At 48.0% G+C, this 17,987-nt stretch overlaps 1 protein-coding gene across 1 annotated transcript; it reads left to right on the forward strand.

The window, feature by feature from the left end:
* The first annotated feature begins 569 nt into the window (after window positions 1-569).
* LOC144136226 (uncharacterized) lies at window positions 570-17,527 on the forward strand. The gene is made up of 5 exons (XM_077668379.1): window positions 570-711; window positions 3,375-3,448; window positions 8,226-8,441; window positions 11,376-11,469; window positions 17,187-17,527. Exons 1-5 carry the CDS (start codon window positions 704-706, stop codon window positions 17,410-17,412), a joined length of 618 nt encoding a protein of 205 aa, XP_077524505.1. The 5' UTR covers window positions 570-703; the 3' UTR covers window positions 17,413-17,527.
* Window positions 17,528-17,987: the final 460 nt, after the last annotated feature.

The raw sequence follows: 17,987 nt of genomic DNA on the forward strand, positions 1-17,987 counted from the left end.
CACAAGATATTTTGCTTTTTCTCAAGGTGGGGTCAAAGACCCATTTCCCAAGCATTTCACCCTAAATAAGCCGAGCACCAGACCAGGGGAAAGCTTGTACCCATTGTATCACCGGTGGGTACCCGGCGGCACTGGGGATCGAACCCCGCACCTCCCGCATACGAGGCGGATGCTCAACCACTTCGCCACCGCTGCGGTAGCTGCACGGACTGAAAAATTCTCGCCGAAAATTTCAAACGCTAGGTAGCGTACGAAATTGGGTATGGAAGCATGCGGAAAACCAGCTTACTCTCAGGGCGCACAACACGTTTTCTTTGTTTCCAAACCTCGAAAGAAGCGAACGTTCTGTTTAGGTACCGTAGGTTAGACTCGGAATATTAAAGCCTAGTAACTGTTGAAGGAAAAGGATCAGCTCGTTACGCTCCCTTAAAAAGTGCACGCTCTCGCATAGATGCTGCTTTCTTTAATCCGGAAGTAGAGACATACTGGTTTTTGTTGTCTTCAAACTTTCGCCTATACCTCGTGGCATTAATTGCGCTCGAGCGCGTAATAACTGGCGCAAAGACGACGAAGGCTGAACGCGCCAAACACGGTCGGCCATTTTCTGACTGCGTCGCATTTCTACGCGTAGCGGGCCCACCTTTCACCACGCACATCGTTTGTAGATAACAACCGATTCCTCAAGCGCGGAACCTCGAACGAAATGACTGGGTAAGTGTGTACAATTCCTTCTTTTGTACGTGTTGTCGTTTTCGTGCTGCGTCTGAATTAACGCTCCGCTCATCAGTGCTGCGTTGGAGAGAGCAAGTCCGCATAAAAATACCGCGCAGTTTGGTTTGCCAAGTTTTGCTGAGTGCTGCTAGAGAAAGCATTTAATACCGTATGTATTCTCATAATGAATGCACTCTTTTTTTCCCAAAAGAACTCTGAAAATTTAGGGGTGCGTTAATTGCGCGGAGGTAAAATATTCAGGAAAATTATGAAGCGGTAAAAACGGGACATAAAGTAGGCTGGTGGAACAAATACTTCATCCGGTACGACTAATCTTAAAAATAAAACGAAACGCACTCTTGAGCATGGGTTCCGCGCAAGAGAACATGGTCAATAAATTTAATCTCAAATCCGCATGTATACCGCGGCCCATAATAATCTCTGAAGGAAGAGCATCCGGATTTAAATCTAGCACAACTCTTAGCACACAGTGTGAAACCCAACTGAAACAAGTTTCTACAATCTTTAATATGACAGATCGCGTGGTGTCTTGGTTCTAGGATTCCTTGCGAAATATTTTTATTGCCTGCTCGTCCTGTAAAGTGAGATATAGTGCTTTATGTTATTGAATAGCTGTTTCGGCGCTCAAGAAGGGCGGTTGGTACCGTTCACTATTATTAGCAGGATACGGCGTGCCAAAAGGTGGGATGCGTTCATTACGCGAGGGCAAAAAAAAAAAATCACGTTCTGAATGCCAATGTAGAAGGCGCGTTCATTATGCGAGCGAAAGTCGGAGGACGCGTACGCTCCGCCTTTAAGAGGGGAGCACGACAGCGTGCTGCAACGCTGACAGGACATTGCTCATGCACACATCAGTACACAAAGAGACCTCACGTAATCAAATACCACAACGCACTCACTAGGTCCACTTTTATTCAGTTGGAACCAACGAGCACTCGCAGCGTGTTATGCGCGTGCTCGCCTCGCAGTATGAAAGACCTGGGCTCTATTCCCCATATCTCCACAGGATCTTTTTATTTTGAGGTTCTCGTGTTACAGTACCGACAACGCCAACGCCGACACCGGCTTTTCTGCAACTAAACCTTTTTAACGCTGTCGCATTAATGGGTAGTTCTAAAGTTTGGTGGGCCACTGTGTGTAGATAGCCCAAGTGAAAATATGCTCCGCGCACATGTTCGCGTAAGGCGTGCTTCCGGCGTCAAATGAGATGGGAACAGCGCAGCGTGTGGCCAAAGGTTCGTTTTACGTCGTCTGCGTGTCATCATCAGAGCTAGGCGCACTCTTTCAGTTTGCGCTAGTTTTGCTTCTGTTTTCTTTGAAGTTCGTCACGCTTTGTCATTGGAGCGCCACATTGCTGGCAGCGGTACGGCGATAAAGTTCTGCTCAGTGCTATAGAAACGCGGGGTTCAGCAACGGCCGCGCTGGACACCGACTGCAGCCCTACTGGTCTTTTTCACTATTCACATTGCAACGTGACGCTGATAACAGGACAATGATAGGAGCGAAATCAAAGCGCTGCAGGCCAGGGAGCTACGAGCGCTGGCTTCACCCACGGAGATTACAGCCGCTGCCGCTAACGAAGCTGTGCTGCGCAAGTTATGAATGCGGCGCTCCAGTGGCAAAGCAAGAAAACGAACGTAAAAGAAAACAGAAGCAAAACTATCGCAAACTGGATGAGCGCGCCTATCTCTGATGGCGACAGGAAGACGGCATAAACTGGACATATGGCCCCGCGATCCGCTGTTCGCATTTCATTTGCATTTCGCGCCCTCACGCACGCCCCCCCACCCCCCACCCCCCCCCCCCCCCACACACACACACACGCATACATGCGCACGCACGCTTGACGCACGCAGAGACAATAGATGGAATCTCATGGTTGCTCTGCTGCTGACACTGCAACAACTGTGACACACCAGGATTCCCGATTTTCTGCTCCGTTCCTTAACAGTAGTAGCCAGGAATATATCAGTATTAAAGCACCTCGCACATTGAAATAGGAGCGCCAGTCGCCACGGTGGCTGAGTGGTTATAGCACTCGGCTGCTGGCCCGAAAGACGCGGGTTCGATACCGGCCGCTGCGGTCGAATTTCGATAGAGGCGAAATTCTAGAGGCCCGTGTACTGTGCGATGTCGGTGCACGTTAAAGATCAAACCCCAGGTGGTCGAAATTCCCGGAGCCCTTCACTACGGCGTCTCTCATAGCCTGAGTCGCTGTGGGACGTCAAACCCTCATAAACTAAATAGGAGCGCCACTGTGCCTTCGCGGGATTTCAGCGGGAGTTAGCGAACCGAAACTTCGAATTTTTCATCACCGAGAACTGTTACATAAGGCAAAAACTGTTCGATGCCACACGTGCGTGAGGCCGCCTCTTCGTTGCGTCTAAAACTGAGGCAACTGTCTGATTTCTGTACTTCTCAAGCAAACGCTTTATGCTGCCTCCATCAATACAGAGAAAGCAGAGGTGCGTACGTCTGAACGTTAGGCTTCGCCACGATGCCGAGCTGCACCGTTGAAACGCTCATCCCCAACCTTCGCGCACAGCAGATCTTTACGGTTCAGTCTGCGACAATCTATGACGTCGCAGTTAATGCGCAGTTAATGCACACACCTATATTAATGTCTAAACGTTTGTTTACAGATACCACTGCACTCTGATCGTGCTGGGACTCACAGTTGGGGCAGCATGGGGTTTTGAACACACCATCTCGGAAGGTAAACATCTCCGGCGTTTTCATTCACTTGCCAGTGATCGTTTCCATCATTGTTTTCTCTGAGTCGAAGCTTAGTGCCTGCGCTCGCGAACATTATACTATAGCGCGGCCAAAACGAGCACCTGCCTTAGGGTTGGTGGCTAACCTCCTTAAAAACCTCTCCTGAATTTCTTGCCCATTGTGCCGCCATGTGACAGGAATCACGCCAGGATGTTCACGCGCGACAGGACAGATCTGGTCATTTATCTTCCCTGACTGGGTCGTACCTCCTTTTTTTTTTCTCTTGCAGCAAGACTGTCCGCCATATATTATATCCTAGGAGAGGGAAAATAGCGACAAGCTTGGAGCTACGTGCAGTCTATGTGGCAGAGAGAAAGAGAGAAAACGTAAAGAAAAGCATTGCGTGAAATTAGAATTTATGCGCAGCCGAGATAACTACATGAAAGAGTTGCTAAAGGAACTGCTTTGGAAAAAACTGCGCCGCGCTGCTACTTATTCTGCAAAAAGTAGAGATGAGGCAAGCAGCAACGCTGGGCCGTGGTGTTGCGCAAGCGCTCTAAAGGGTAAACGTCTCGCCGCATAGGGCCTTCTTTGGGGTGGCCCGTGCCTAATGAACGCGGACGCTCGTGCTTGACAAAGTTCCAGCTTGCCTTTATCCCAGCTGAATACCGGGAACTGCAAGTGGCGGGAACTCTCGCTTCTGGCAGGCACCATTCTGATTTTCAATTCGTATGTTGATCTTTAAAGGGAAAGTGCAGTCTTGAATTGCAAAGTCGCAATGATGAGCAAAGGTTCAATAAAGAAAAATTTGAATATGAATTTTTGGAGACTTTACTATCTGAAAAAATTTGCTTGCGACAGAAACATAACATAAATATAAATTTGAATACGTTGTAGACTGCAGGCTGGCTGCGGATAAAATGGATGCCATTAATGACCTCCTTGTAAATGAATCTTAGTGAAAAACAGCGCACAAGCAAACACAGACAGAAAGAAGGGGACAAGCGCTGAACTAGCAACTGAGGTTTTATTGAGAAGCATGGCGAAATAAATACAGCACAGCATACAGCATTCAAAAAACATATAAACAGCACATAAAAGGCGGATAAGAAGCCAGCATCCAAACTCATCGCTTAACGTCGCATATCCAAGAATTCCATCTCTTTTGTTCAAAGAAGGATAGACGGGGTGCTGACACATGAGTCCTCCGCTTTTGCTATCGCCCTAGCCTCGATAATTTCCCTTGTTATTGTGCACTTGTTTCGTGCCAGGATTTTGCAGCCGTGAAGGTCGGGTATGCAGGCAGGTTTATGATTGCAACGGTGACAGTGCTTAGCCAGAAAACCTGATGAAGCAATGGATCTTACATTGTTGTTATGCTCCAGTAATCTTTCGTTAAGACACCGACCGGTCTGGCCGATGTATCTGCTTCCACACGGTAACTTAATTTCATAAACAACACCCTGATCACATGCAACAAAAGGATTCTGGTGGTTGATTTTGCATCCAGGACGAGGCTTTTTCATTGGATTTGTCGCTTTACACAGTTTTATTAGTTTTCCTGGGGCAGAAAACACAACTTTAACATCGGCCTTCTTGGCTATTTTCTTAAGGTTGTGCGAGATCTTATGCATGTAAGGGATGACCACAACTTTTTGTTTATCATCTCTTTGTCCCTTTTGTTGATTGCATCCCGTCTGCCCTTCCGCTTTTTTCTCTTTTAGAACACCTTCCGCCACTGACACTAGCAATTCACTGGGGTAGCCAGCCGCACCTAGACGGGCAGTTTGTTTCATTTCCAGTGAATTGCTAGTGTCAGTGGCGGAAGGTGTTCTAAAAGAGAAAAAAGCGGAAGAGCAGACGGGATGCAATCAACAAAAGGGACAAAGAGATAATAAACAAAAAGTTGTGGTCATCCCTTATATGCATAAGATCTCGCACAACCTTAAGAAAATAGCCAAGAAGGCCGATGTTAAAGTTGTGTTTTCTGCCCCAGAAAAACTAATAAAACTGTGTAAAGCGACAAATCCAATGAAAAAGCCTCGTCCTGGATGCAAAATCAACCACCAGAATCCTTTTGTTGCATGTGATCAGGGTGTTGTTTATGAAATTAAGTTACCGTGTGGAAGCAGATACATCGGCCAGACCGGTCGGTGTCTTAACGAAAGATTACTGGAGCATAACAACAATGTAAGATCCATTGCTTCATCAGGTTTTCTGGCTAAGCACTGTCGCCGTTGCAATCATAAACCTGCCTGCATACCCGACCTTCACGGCTGCAAAATCCTGGCACGAAACAAGTGCACAATAACAAGGGAAATTATCGAGGCTAGGGCGATAGCAAAAGCGGAGGACTCATGTGTCAGCACCCCGTCTATCCTTCTTTCAATAAAAGAGATGGAATTCTTGGATATGCGACGTTAAGCGATGAGTTTGGATGCTGGCTTCTTATCCGCCTTTTATGTGCTGTTTATATGTTTTTTGAATGCTGTATGCTGTGCTGTATATATTTCGCCATGCTTCTCAATAAAACCTCAGTTGCTAGTTCAGCGCTTGTCCCCTTCTTTCTGTCTGTGCTTGCTTGTGCGCTGTTTTTCACTAAGGTGCAAAACCAACTAGCCCATTCAGCTGCTTTATTGTAAATGAAGCCGTTGCTGCGCTTGAATGCACTGCAGGACCCCCGCGATCATCAGTTAACGACTCCAAGTATGGCCAGCCCCCATGCGCGGTAGGCGCGGGCTTCCACGACTTGTCACGCACGAAGGCATGTTTGTCATGCTCAGCATTTAACCGCACCGTCGCAAGGTCATACGTGCATCCTGCGTGCTTTGGGAAAGATGGCTTTCACCAAGCGAGAACGTCCGCTCTGTGTAGCCGATTTCCAGGAACCTTTTGATAAACCAGCCTCCCGCGAAGCGCTTGTGTATTAAATTATGAACATTTTGAACTATATTAGCAAGCTTGACTTTTAACAGCTGAACTTAGCGACAACCGTCCTTGCGCTTGGTCACTGAGATCAAGCAAGGCGCATTTGCACCGATAATTTATTGTAGATAGTATTGGATTTACAGTTAGCTGATCACACTGATTCCCTTTACAATTCTATAAATTGAAAACAGGTGAAAAGAAAATGAACACGAAAGCCGCGGTCTTTTGGCCATAATTGACCGAAGCGTCGCAAGTAGACCGTAACTTTATATGAGCGCATGCTGGCGCGCCCGTTAAGAGCGAGGCTAGAAAGACGAATTTTCGGTCTTGCAGGACCTGCTTAGTGAAACAGCGAGCGAAATCAAACATTGACTAGGCTGATAGAGGGCCAGTTTTCTGTCTACTTGCATTTCTGTGACATCTTTCTTTCATTGTGGGCGGGGGGAAGGGGGATGTAATTGCATAGACGGACTAAACGTATTGTGGACTGTGCTGATGAACTTTCGTTGGTGCGAAACAAAGGGCGATAATTTAATTGCTACCAGTTCACACAGAGGAGCTGCTGCGCGAAATCAATGATAGATACCACAGAAAACACATGCAAGAGGCGTCGGTTTCGCGTGTTCTCTGGCGCGTATCGTTGATATCGCGTTACTGTTCATCAGTATGAATAAAACGGCTCGTATTTTGCCTTACTTGTGTGGTTTAGGCTTCCTAGTTAAAACACGGAAGGAGCCTCTGGCAACAACCAAGGGTTCAAAACGAAATACCAATGTTTCGGGATCAACTCTGTCCTATATTCAGGGGCGCCTGAATGGTCAGCACTCAGTAGGCAGAAGACCTTGCTTCTCCACGGTCACGCAACATATAGGTCATTCACGTAGGCGGAGGGAAGGGATCCCGGGCACCTGTTCATGTTCCCTTTTGTGTGCTGGATGTGCCACGATCTGACGTGAAGCCTCGTAATGGAATTATGCTCCACGCCCAGCACGCTATAGCTCGATCGAAGGCGATTCTGTGGTCCAAACATTCACAGCGTTCGGCGAGGACACTCCGTTCAGCGTCCATCTTCTGGACGTCGTTTTTGTGTTGGTGCAGTCTCTCGCCTCAGTTCCTTGTCTCGCCGATGTACGCGGCAAGGCAAAATGTCTCAAGGGATCGTGTAGACCACGCCTTGTTGTTTCTCCTTAGGGACAGGGTCTTCGGGCCGCGGTAGGAAGCGGCCTAGCGTTGACGCGGGTTGCTGGGCCACGCTCATGTTTTGCGCTCGAAGAATACGTTCCAGTGCTTCGCTAGCAATGAAGCGCGGCCATTTAATCCTCTCTGAATAAGTGACCTAGTCTCTACCGAAACGCTGGGATTTTCTTTTCAACCTTTACTTGGTGCAGAAGCCTCCTTCTGTTACAAGCCCAACTGAACGAACTTCTGTGAAAGGTGCTCATGTTCAAATTTATAAAATGTGCTGTTATGACGCTCTGTTTCTGTAATTTTGAAGACGAAACCATTCCTTTATACTGCCCACGTTAAATTAAATGCCTATACTTGTTCATTTGACAGCTTTCTTCGGTTTTAAATCTCATCAAATGAAATTAAAATATTTCAATTAGGTGTACAGACGGCACATACCGTTGGTATTTCACTCACCCACTCACTCACTCACTCACTCACTCACTCACTCACTCACTCACTCACTCACTCACTCTCACCCACTCACTCACTCACTCACTCACTCACTCACTCACTCACTCACTCACTCACTCACTCACTCACTCACTCACTCACTCACTCACTCACTCACTCACTCACTCACTCACTCACTCACTACGCCATGCGAATGGTGCTTCCCGCAGGCGTGACGCCCGGTGCTCCGGCCGTGACCGGGAATGGCACCGGGCAGGAGCTTTCAGGTGTGGAAGGTGAGAGGGGATCGGTGCTGCGGGCTGTGCAGCGGTGGTTCCAGAACAGCTTGGAGAAGTACCGGCTCCGCTTCACCACAACCACCGTGAGCAGGGAGTCGACCTCAGAGTCCAGCGCGCACACGCACATGCCGCTGGGGTTCACCCGAGGCGAGTTACACTGACGCTGCTTTTCTGAGATACCGATCTTTGCGTGCGAAAGGTGCAATCTTTGGTTACAGGCGCGAAAACAGACACAGCACAAGGTAGTAAGACAGGACGGAGCGCCACTCACAACTGATTTATTTGAATGCAACACGGACAAATATATACCATCGTACACGCGAGGAATGCTATCATCTTCAAACTTGATATGATAGCGAACGAGTGAAAAAATTGTTCTCTGCCTTATACAAAGCTATTGACATGTCGCTGATGCACATGCTTCCTTTCTTTGCAATAAAAAAAGCATTGATTAATTCTCTGACTTTTGTGTCTTTGCTTTTTGATAGAATACGCGTACCGGAAAAACATGGCTCACAAGAGCGTGACGGGCAGGACCTTATATGCTTAGGCATATTTGGGCCTTCTTTATCTTGCTCAACGTTTCTTTCATGTTCCATGATTCGCTCGTTAACGCAGCGCCCAGTTTGCCCTATATAAGAGCGGCCGCACGAGAGGGGAATTTCGTAGACAAACACCTTAGGCGCACTTCATGAACGATCGCCTATGTTTTGCCTTCGTCCGCGTTGACTTCAAATAAATAAGTTGTGAGTGGCACTCCGTCCTGTCTTACTACCTTGTGTTGTGTCTGTTTTCGCGCCTGTAACCAAAGATGTACAGTCACGAACTTGCCCAGCAAGACCGTCTTTTAAGAAAGGCGCAATGTAGCCTATGAAAGACGACGTGGTGGTCAATGTCGATTCCTGAATATGCACTGAAATACCATCGGTACTTTATTTGTTGTTTGCATTACGATCCCCCTCCTTTTCGAATCGGGGCCACCATGTTCAGGCGTCCAAAGTTCCAACCTCGAGCTTAGCAGCGCAGCTCTACAGCCAATGAGACACCCCCGCATGTCGTGCTCTTCAGCGCTTCGGATAAGCTCTGCTTCGGCTTTGTGCACCGGCTTACGTCAGTGAGCCTTTTAATCGAACCGCGCGCAGGAATGTCTTAAATTCTGTTATTTTGGACACGGCTTTCCGAACGGCACATCTACAACTGCAGCGCGAGGTTGATATCCCGCACCTTTGGTATAATACGAGTATGAATCACACAAGGAAGTTTCTTTTGCTTTATTCCAAAGGGAAATCAATAAAAACGAATTTGCAGTCAACGTACCTAACGCGGATAGCGCACTAATAAAAGTTACTTTTAAGAGGCAACGCGACACCTACGCGCTATTTTTAGAGTTATCAATTTCTATAATAAAATGCTTATTTGGCATGCAGAAATGAGAGCTGACTCTCTTTTAGCAAATAGTAATAAAAGCGTGTCGCTAGATGCAAATTTACGAGGGAACTTTAGCAAATAAAGAGTGGCAGATGATAACGCGGGAAGCGTCGACGTGAGGAAGCGTAAGAGGTCACATGTCATTGCGGAAATAGTAAACATACACTCGCCAAATTCTTGAAGGAAAAGGAAATACGGCGTTTCGCGGACCATACGAGCCCCTTGATCACACAGAGCGCTACATGGATAGACGGTGACTCTTGTGATGACTGCCACTCCATACTTAGCGCGAAGGGCAATATAGTCCAGGGTTTGACAAAACACTGTCTGGCAAGGAGTAAACAGCCAGAACCTACAGGCTAGAATACAGACTTTAGAGACATGCAATGGCGGATGTGTGTGAAGGTTTCACCAAACGAAATTAGGACTTTCCTCTCGTGTTAACTGAGCGTGCCCTATTTTCGCTAAGGGTCTGGAATGAGTACTGAAATTACTGCTCTTAATCTGCAACAACAAATTTAAGTCACCGTTGCGCGTCCTGTATGTTTGCACGCGCTAGAAAAAATGGCATTTTGGCTTGCTGGTTGTTCAGAATTCACATGACGTTCCATGACATGAAAAAGAATACGCCGGCATAAAAAAGATATAAAGGGAGCACTAATGAAGGATGGGTATGCTAAGCATCTCGACTATGGAACCCATTGTAAGCACACGAAATCACGGCTACATGGGTTGAGTTATCTGCCCCTTGCCGTTGCCCTGCCAGAACACTGTGCAACGCTGACATATTGGCTTTATGTAGGCTGACGGTTAACCACTCTACTTTCATCATCAGTGGCTCATATTAGGTTCCACAGGCGTCTTAGATGGGTAGCAGAATTTGCTAAGTATTTGGGATATGCGCTTCGGGGTTCGTACCCTCCTACTCTCGTCAAGAGTAAACGGCGGCGTTAATTGCGATGGCTTGCGAAGGTCGTGCTGCATCGTAGCACACCCCCGCAAGAACCTAGCGCGCGTCGAAGACGGGGCAAATAGCTTGGCACCCATCCCAGTGTTTATCCCGCAGCAGTAAAAGCCGCAATATCCGGCGCCGCCCCGGGGACTGGGCGCTTCCGCGCTCTGTGTCGAATGGCGCTGCACGAAAGTAAGCGCAAAAGGAGCGAGGCCGCAGCGCTCCGCCGCGGCTGTAAAATTCGGCGCGATTGGGCCCCGCGCTCACGCTCGGTAGACAAAAGCAGAAAAAGCGGTGCTGCACCCGTCCACGTTCGGGCAGCCGTGAGCCCCAACGTCTAGGGTGCCTCGATGCCAGCGCCGCCGTACGGCGCAGCGCTGGCATCGAGGCACCCTACCAACGTCCTCCCGCGAGTGCTGCAGGCGGCGGGAAGCAGAGCACGACAGGCGCCGGCGCGGAAGCTACGTCGCTCCCGGGCACGGCCCGTATCGAGGAGCTATACTCTCCAGCAGCATCCTCGCTGAGGGCTCAGTGATGCGCCCCAAGCTCTGCCACGCGTAATGGCCAGAGACGGTCACGGCACGGCATTCGATTGGCCGCTGGGACTTTAATTAAGTAGACGCTCGTCGATCGCGGCGGAAGGCCGGTGCCTAATCCGGCGCACTGGGCAGCGAGTGTTTACGAAGGGCGTCTCATTACAGATCCGGTCTGCAACATGAGCGCCTTCCTGAAGCAGGCGAGGCTGTGCTGGAAGACGGCCGCCGTCTATTCGGACAAGCCGGACGGCATTTGCGCGTAAGTGTGTACCTATAGGGGGAGATGCTAGAAAATCGACCGATAGGCCGGTGAGCGGGAGCTAAAGTGTTCCGACTGCCATTGGGGCTCTCGTAACGGCTTTTAGAAGCAGCAAGAACGAATGCGGCGCTGAAAAGAAGGGCGATAGAGACGGACGTGCTCAATCAAAAAGCAAGTTCCACTCAACGAGGAAATGTTATCCAAGGAAAGGCTTACGTTATACAGAGGCTGCAGGCTCGAGAAACAAGAACTCTCCATTTGTTATTCCCTTCTCTCCTCGTCTTTAATCTTGGTTGTTCCTGCAGTCGAGGATAGAATGACGATTTCGTGCACTGCATCGCAATAGAGCCAATCAAATTGGACGTTACTAAAGAGACCGTTGGTGATGATGGCGCAAGGGCAGTTCGGTTAGAGAGCGCCGTGGATAATCTGTTTCATCTTATCGAGGTTGGGTCAAAGGTCAATTTTCCCAAGAATTTGGCTCCAGAGAAAGCCTAGCACCAGGACAGAGGAAACAACCTTATCGGTAACGCAATAGGACGCACGAAGAAGGCGGTTAAATAATAAAATGAAACGCCATAAGATGGAGCACATCTGTTACGGGACTGTTACTCTTCGCAGTATATGCCAGTCAGATTTGCTGATATTACAGACGGGGTAACAGGTGTTGGCGATACAGCGATTGCAGTTATAGCTAATATACAAAATTTAAACTTCAAAATACCTTCTGGCTTAACAACATTACCCACTGTTTTCAGAAAACAGAAAGAGTGATCTGAACAGCGCAAGAACTCGTACGCGCGACATAACTTGATGCACAGAGCACAGTTTCGGTCACTGTGTCTTGCAGCCTCCCTCGCCCAAGTCTCAGTCCTAGCAAAAATGTCAACAATTAATGTGACGAAAACCAAATATACTGCATTTCGTTCCCATGCAAGACTTGTCAATCTAGCGTCTCTAAAGGGAACTGCAAAAAGCGGTTGCTCTTTACCGATTGCCTCTTTTGCACGTTTGTCATTGCATGGTCAGCTCTGGCCTTGATAGCAGCGCCTACGATTGAAGTTGCTAGCAATAGCTATTAGCCCTGACGTAACAGAGCGGCCACTTCTGTAGAGGAGCTCAAGCAACAATGTGAGAAAGGATCGTTACAAACCTGTTTTCGTGTAAGCCGTAGATTTTGATACATCTGGCTGCAGAGCGTTTTGACGTATGAAACCTGCTTTTAGCTTGTACGGGAGTACGGAAGATTATCTTTGTGGCTTGCAGCGTGCTGTGCTTCGAAGTGAGGTTACGATAGCCACTTTTAAATAGTTGGTGAGCGCGAATAATACTTTTCCAGAATATTGCAGCTAAGAACTGAATCGAATACAAATTGAATAGTGAATAAATTGAATTGAATACAAACTGAATACTCGTACGAAAATTCGATTCGACTTTTGGTGTGCGAGAGAAAACAGTGAACTGCAAGATGCGGTGCTGCTTCACGGCGCTATAGCTCACAGAGTTGTAGTTGTAGCTGCCTTAGCACGCAACACTGATCTTATTCAGGGGGACGCAGCTCCATGACTGCTATGCAGTATGCATAGAAAAAATAACTTCTGTCTCAGCTGGCGACTAAGAATGAACTAGCACCACATCTCAGGAGATGAGAGGAGAGCGAGGTATGAGCTACCACCTCAGAGATCAGGTGTAACCCTGCTGCGACGCGCAATCTCGGAGGCCATGTATGAGCATTATGAATACTGCCGCACGGACGAAACTCTGCCACGACGCCGAGTATTCCTGCCCGCGTAGACCGAGCGCGACAGAATGTTGCGCGTCGTAGAAGTGGGCCGTTTTCGAAACAGTTGTAAAGGAAAAAATATGGCTATTTCTTCGCTCCAGTTATACGATATCTATTTAAATAGTTGAAAACATATTTTCGAATAGTTTCGAATAATTTAGAGAATGGACTATTTTATTCGATCATAGTCCACAGAACGATATTCGCTTCGCTATTCGAAAATTTACAATATTCGCACACCCTTACTAAAGAGGCGTATCGCAGGAAGACAGAGTGCAGGGCTAGTTGATGATGAACCAGAGCTCAGAAGTAGAGCAAAGAGAAACAATGGGTTTCACTGTGTCCGTTGTTTCTTATTTTACTACGTCTAAGGTGAGGTTTCCGTTTTTTAAAAATGAAAGAAGTGATGCGTGTAGCGTATACTTGCCAGCCTCTAAGCTTTTGACGCTGAAACATGCTACTTGAAATCGTCCGTTTTAGTTTATTGTTGTTCTTGTCAGTCGAGCTTTTTGCAAGCGGTCGCCACTAGCGCAATCGATATGACTCGGAGAGCTCATGCAAAGAGACCTGCGTTTAACTTTTGATCCCAAACTTGATGCTAAAATCTTCGTTTTGCATGCTATCAGGGCCTTCCTTCATGACGCTGTGTCGTGTTGGTACAAGTGAACTGCTAGCACTGTGATGCTATTAGAGAAAAACGCTGATTATATTCTTCAGCTTTAATTTTCGTCAGCATGCATGTTCTGCGTGTACTCATAAATGAGAACCTTGAATGAAACAAAACTTTCCTCATGCGGATCTCGGCAGAAAAGAATATGAAAAAAGCGGCTGCGCTCATACTGAGTTATCGGTGCGCGCTAAATTGCTCCAGGGCCAAACTTAATCGTTGCGCGCTAACCACTTAATGTATGAGGAATTTTGAGGCTAGGCTGGTGTTATGCGCATTTAACTGCCTTTAAAGGGCGACAGCCGAGACAAAGAATAGAAATTGCAACCACCTGCTCAGCAGCGGAACGCATTTAATAGCTAGCGCTCGAAAAGCGGTGTGAGTTACAAGATTAAGGAACCCGTGCAAAATGAGAACAAAAAGGGGAAAAAAGTCAGCATTTACAACCAACCCACAGTCACTGGCGGCAGTGCAAAACTAGGCGAGAAATCAATGACGCGCTCTGTCCACCGAAAAAGGCAAGGCGTGTAGAACGTATATTTGCCTTCCAATCACATGCGTTCCCGTTACGATACATGATTCGCTTGAGTGGTGCCCCACATTAGCTCTCAGACTGCGGAGCGCTGCAGACCTTGTTATGCCCATATCGAAGGTCGATTGCACGAGACCATGGCACCGCAAAGTCACGGGTAAACATTAAAGCTGAGGACTGTCTCGTGAATGCGCTTTTCTGAACGAGGCCGTCACTTGCTCCTATGATTCTGGTAGGTCATAAATAGCGTTCCCTGCAGGTGCCTTGAATCTTTGAAGTTATAAGCTCTAGTTAAATGTTTTTGTTAATTGCGTATAGACTCCATGACCGTACCCAAATTTCTCCCTGGCTTATTCCTAGTTATTATACGTCTTGCTTCACACATTAGAATAGAAAATGGGAGTTGAGAGCCATATAAATGAAACGGGAGCAAGGTTTAGAAGTTCAGCGGATATTGAATTGTTGTTTAGGCACCCTTACTTCTTATGGCGCAACAAAAACACTCATTCCCAATTTGCCTGATTGTGCGGGGGTAAAGGGTAGAAAAGCGATTAACAACTTTTTCGTTCAGTGGACCGACTCGTTTTTGCTTAAGAGATGCCGTAAACAATGATAAGCGAGCGCTACAGCGATTGTACGCAGGTAACGATGGGAAAGCCAGAACAAATGTGGCACAAGCCGCAAGAACCAGTCACTTTGTTGCAAAAGAGCTAACGTCATCGTTGCACATCACTTAATGATTGTTGCATTACTTCTGAGCTAGATAAGCACGCTACGACGCATTTTTCGAGCCGTTAAGTTTTTAACCTCTAGGCTACTTGTAACAACATGTAGTCATGTGGCGGCACACACCGAGACAACCAAAGATCCACCGCATAACGTTCTGTAATAGAGGGAGCACACAGGGGCACTAAAAGATGTAGCATCGACGCCAGGCACATATCCAAGTAGGGAAGGGGCTGGACCCCCCTTCCCCCCCCTCACCCCCTCCTTGGGTTAGGAGGCTACCATGGGCCCCTCGCGAAAAAAAAAAAATCCTGGCTACGTGCCCGAACAACTCACCCAACACTTCAGAATCCTGTCAGCGCAGCGTTCATTTTGAAGACGTCTCAGTTCTTCAAAAGAGCACGGACAATAGCTGTGCGCGAGATGCTAAAAGTTCTTGCCATCGAAGACAAGGGTCAAGACTCAGCGATCCGTCAACTGCTTTGAGCGACAAGGAGAAATACAGAGTGTGCCGTTGTATAAGGCTACATATCCACGGTTGCTTACTTACGGGAAAAGTTGGGTAGAGTGGCATGTTTTAGGACAAAAGTATTCCTTCGACCGCCGGTCCAATTTAAGAACGGGAAAAAAACATTACAAGCACTTATGAAACACTCGAGTGTGTTACTGACTGTCATGATTCATAATGTATTTTAAATCTTGAATTGGCACCACTTCTTATCCGTATGTTGGTGGCGCGGAGGGACACTGACCACTATTCAAGAAAAAAATTCACAGACCTCATTCACAAGCCATTGCTGCGTTACACGACACTTCTTGAAACGCACTGCCTTAGAGACGTGATTGTCGAGACGAGGATTCACCAACAGTCCTTGAGGAACCTCAAGGGCCCCAGTACGTCGAGAAAAAACGTGGAAAGGTTCTTCTTGGCCAGTGGAAAAGAAGTATAGTGCAGAGAAGGTTGTTTGTGTCGAGATGAGCATGTATTCAAGTTTAAATGGCTTCAATATTAAGCTCACGGCCTCATATAGATGCTCTGCGGAATAGCAGCCAATGCAGATCGAACTTCTGCTTGTTGATAAGCCTATCGTTTGGTGGAAAGGGCTGCCGTGGCAGAAGATGGTGAGCATAAAACAGTTGCTGGTTGCCTGGTAGGGGCAAACTAAATGCGCCGGCGGCACCTTTCCTCTGCGCCTGCATAACTCTACGCCGAGCCTATGTGCAGTCTCGGGTGTATATGCCACAGTGGCGACATCAATATAGCGCTGCATTCGCAGATCTCACCGCTCGGAAGTGGCATCGGGTACATGTACACGTGGTCTCGCATACTAGCGCTAACTGGTTGCTCGCTTAACAGGGGAGTGCTTACTGCAGCCGCGCAAAACGACGAGGGACGAAGAGAAGAATGCACAATGCACAAGGCGTCCCTCGTCGTTTTTAGTGGTTGCAATACGCACTCCCCTGTTAACCACCAACTAGCCCGCCTTTGCCTTTTAAATGGTTGCTCGCTGGCAGTGAACACGTGTCATGCAACGTCGACACATTGTCGGCAACGAAGAAGATTATAATAAAGAATAGAAATGAATAAAATGGCGGAAAACTGCGAAAAGCTGAACGGCATATTTGGTTGCAGGTGTCGGGGCGCGATAGACTCGTCGCCAAGAACGATGTTATTGACTTGGTTCTAGGACACATGGGCAACGGGTTAATGACAGCGGCTGCTGAGGTCTTAGTGCGCTGATAGTAAGGGGGGTAGTTTTGCTGGAGATGTAACCAAGGCGGATTTTCTCATCCGACGTGTCTCCATGCATAGGGCACTGCCTTTGCATGCAAGACGCAACACAGTGCCATTATATTTTGAGCGACTGTCGCGATTCACCACTTTAGAGCGATGTCATTAACTTACGGCGGGTTGTCAGTGAACCGTTATACCGTGCACGACGAGGGAAGAAGAAATGAGACGGGAGATAAAGGGAGAGTCTTGCGAGTAACCCCGTGTCACTTCTCAGGCACAAGGTGGACGCAATGTACCGTCGCTGCCTGGTGCGCGTCACCAAGCAGACCAGCTGCGAAGAGGACGAGCGCGCCCAGCAGCGGATCCGTGGAGAAGTGGACTCGCAGCGCGCCCAGTGCGTCGGGGCTTCCTTTCCACGCGCGGCAGCTTCACCTTGGGGCTTTGGGGCGCCCAGCTTGGGCCGCTTCATCCTCGCCACGCTCCTGGTGCTGGCCCTGTAGGCCTGCCGAGAGAGAGCGCCAGTCGAGAAGAGAGCGCCAGTCGAGAAGACATCTCCTCCTGAGCGGCACCAACCTGCTGGCGTATATCGACTCGAGGCTCGGAAGGTCTGCTATCTATGAGCTAATAAAAAAAAAAATTAGCTCCGAATAACGGCCAGATTGTGCTAAAATCCACGAAACGTTGCGCTAAGTGACGTCATGCTCAGTGCCGCACTCTCCGACGTGATTAAGAGGGGGAAACAATTTCCTTAGGAGGATAAACCATTACCTGAACGGGACCATAATAAAGGTGAGTGAAAGAAGATGTCCCGTCTTTTTGTTGCAGCGGATATGCTGAGACCACACTGCCATACATGGTCCGCGATAATCGTAAAAATTCTGGCGCGTTGTTAACCCTTCATAAAAAAATGGCTGTGGTTTAGCTTTGGCTAAATCTGGAGTGACGCGATAGCTACAGCTGGCTGAGTGGAACTCGCTCAGTCGAATTGCAAAGTCAGTCTTTCGCCGCTGCGTGTCGCAGGGCGTTCCTTCATCTTTGTCCCTGGAGATGGATTCACTCTCCCCTTCTTCACTCC

Source organism: Amblyomma americanum, chromosome 1 (assembly GCF_052857255.1).
Source record: "Amblyomma americanum isolate KBUSLIRL-KWMA chromosome 1, ASM5285725v1, whole genome shotgun sequence".
NCBI classification, from domain to species: domain Eukaryota; kingdom Metazoa; phylum Arthropoda; class Arachnida; order Ixodida; family Ixodidae; genus Amblyomma; species Amblyomma americanum.